Below are 2,198 nucleotides of genomic sequence, written 5' to 3' on the forward strand. Positions count from 1 at the left end.
CGCTCCCGGGAACTCCACGACATCCTCTGCCTTCTGAAGCAGCCAGGGAGAAGCGCGGCTGTGCGGGCAGGGGGGCCCGAGCCTTACCTAGTTAAGGCCCTGCGAGAATCTAGTTCTGATGATGCGGATGAGGCAGATACAGATGAGACTGGAGGCTGCAGCGCAGAAAATCTGTTCAAACTAGTGGCACTTGGTCGTAAGGAGTCTGGGAAGACAACACAGAGAAGAGCGACACCGCGGTCAGCAGCCGCCGATACCACCTCGTGCTGCAGCATCAGATCAGAAGTGCCATTTCCAGAGCGATGGGGAGGGAAGGGAAGGGAAAGGCTGGTCCTGCCCCGCTTCAGCCCCGCTCGCCCGGCAGTCCCACCCCAACCCGCTCCCGGCACGGAGCAAAGCAGAGGGTGAGCGCCGTCCTGACTCACCCAGCTCGCTCGCCTTCGCTCCGCCGCTGCTGCCCTTTCCCCAGCTGCCCAACTGGGCTTTAGGCACAAGCTGAATCTTCTCATCTATTGTGGGCTGTAAAATACAGCGAGACAGACCGTGATGTGGGCAAACTGTACGTCTGCGTTGTAAACAGGGGTTTTCTGGTGACCATCCCTGTCTGGTGAGCACCAAAATGCACTTGAACACATTTTTGGAGGATGGAGCCAGACACAGAGGACGCATCTCAAACAGCCTCTTCCAACGTGTCAGAGAAACACGTTCACAACGACCAGGGGCTTCTTTTTATGGCAACGCTGAACTCAGCAAGGAGGAAAAAGCTCCGTGTATCAGTACGGGAACGATGTTCAGTTTGTCTGTGATAAGTCAAATGGTCCTGCTGTCCACCCCACCCACAGCTTTGGGGGAACCCCCACGGAAACCAACAATCCAGGACAACAACAGGCTGGAGGGGGAAAGCAGCGTCCGACAAGAGGAGAATATTGATTTTACAACCCTCAGGAGGTGAATTTATCCACCAGGAGGTTGTGACCCTGCAGGTCTCTTTGTACGAGCTCCCCTCGCCTTCCCACAACGCCGCTGCTGCGCAGCGAGCCCCCTCGCAGTGTGTGTCGCCCACCCGAGCAGGGGCGCTTCGCCCGCAGAGCCGTGAGCCAGACACAGGGAGGTCGAATCCTCCTGCTCACTGCGTGTCGGAGTCTGTTGCTTGTTCACAAGCAACAAACTGGGTTTGATCTGCACAAGGGCTACAGCGTGGCCAGGTGCTGCTCGACAGCTCTCCGAGCATCCAGGCACCCCGAGTGAAATCACCTGGAGTACAAGTCAAGGAGTGACATGAATTGGGACAAGGGAATGTCTGGGAATGCCCCTGATTTATGTGAAATTTGTGAGAAATCCCAAAGCTGCTCTGAAGGTCACGAGAAAAGGAGGAATCCCCAAGCTGCCTAACCTGCAGCCTGAAATAAATATCCAAAAATCACCATTCTGATGGTAAAGTAACAGGACTATGCCCACGTGGAGGATGGGTGTGGAAGTTTATCACACGCTGAGGGACGCAACTGCACAGAAACCCAGAACACCGTAAAAGTGGACCCAGCTCGTCTCGTACTACTCGACCCGCTCAAGCCTGGAGCGCTGCCATCTGTGACACGTTTAGTTTTCAGACTGCAGGAGCCATCCTCGTTGTGCTGAGAACAGCGTCCGCGCAGGGTCCTGAGCGCTCGAGGCAGCGCAGGACTGGGGGGTGAGACCCCGTCCAACAGCCACGCGATGCGGCTCCGCCACACACGACACCCCGGCTCAAACTCTCTTTTCATCATTTAATAAAACACAGATTTTCCTGCTAAGAGAACTTCTGGTCACTAAAAGGACACTGTGAACGTGAGAAGAAGCGGATGCGTCCTCCTGTCCCTCAGAACAACAGAACGGGAACGTTCAGGAGACAACCAAGTCTTCCTTCCTTCCTTCCATTTGAGATGTCCCCAAACCCCCGTCCGGACCCGTAAACAAGTAACAGTCTTCCCTGGGCAGAGCAGGGCCAGACCTCGCCACCGCTGTTCCCCTGAACGACTCCTGGGCTGGCACCTACCTTGGTGATTTTAAGGAACTTGGTGGGGTCCAGCACCCGGCTGTTCTTCGCCCCCTGCACAGTGTTCCAACCGCCTTCATCGACCCGCTGGACACCTGCCAGGCGACAAACACAACCCTTAGCCTACCCCGCGGCTCCAGCAGCGCCCCGCCATGACGCAGGCGGC

General features: G+C 56.5%; 1 protein-coding gene across 1 annotated transcript in view; it reads right to left on the reverse strand.

The window, feature by feature from the left end:
* EIF4G3 (eukaryotic translation initiation factor 4 gamma, 3) overlaps positions 1–2,198 on the reverse strand; it is a gene marked incomplete at its 5' end in the record, with an annotated part of 27,495 nt that overhangs the window by 14,613 nt on the left and 10,684 nt on the right. Inside the window, 3 exons of the mRNA XM_010136552.1 lie at positions 88–205; positions 426–519; positions 2,033–2,127. Coding sequence (XP_010134854.1) covers positions 88–205; positions 426–519; positions 2,033–2,127 — 307 coding nt within the window. The remainder of the gene's footprint in view (positions 1–87; positions 206–425; positions 520–2,032; positions 2,128–2,198) is intronic.

The sequence above is a fragment of the Buceros rhinoceros genome, unplaced genomic scaffold (genome assembly GCF_000710305.1).
Source record: "Buceros rhinoceros silvestris isolate BGI_N320 unplaced genomic scaffold, ASM71030v1 scaffold32165, whole genome shotgun sequence".
NCBI classification, from domain to species: domain Eukaryota; kingdom Metazoa; phylum Chordata; class Aves; order Bucerotiformes; family Bucerotidae; genus Buceros; species Buceros rhinoceros.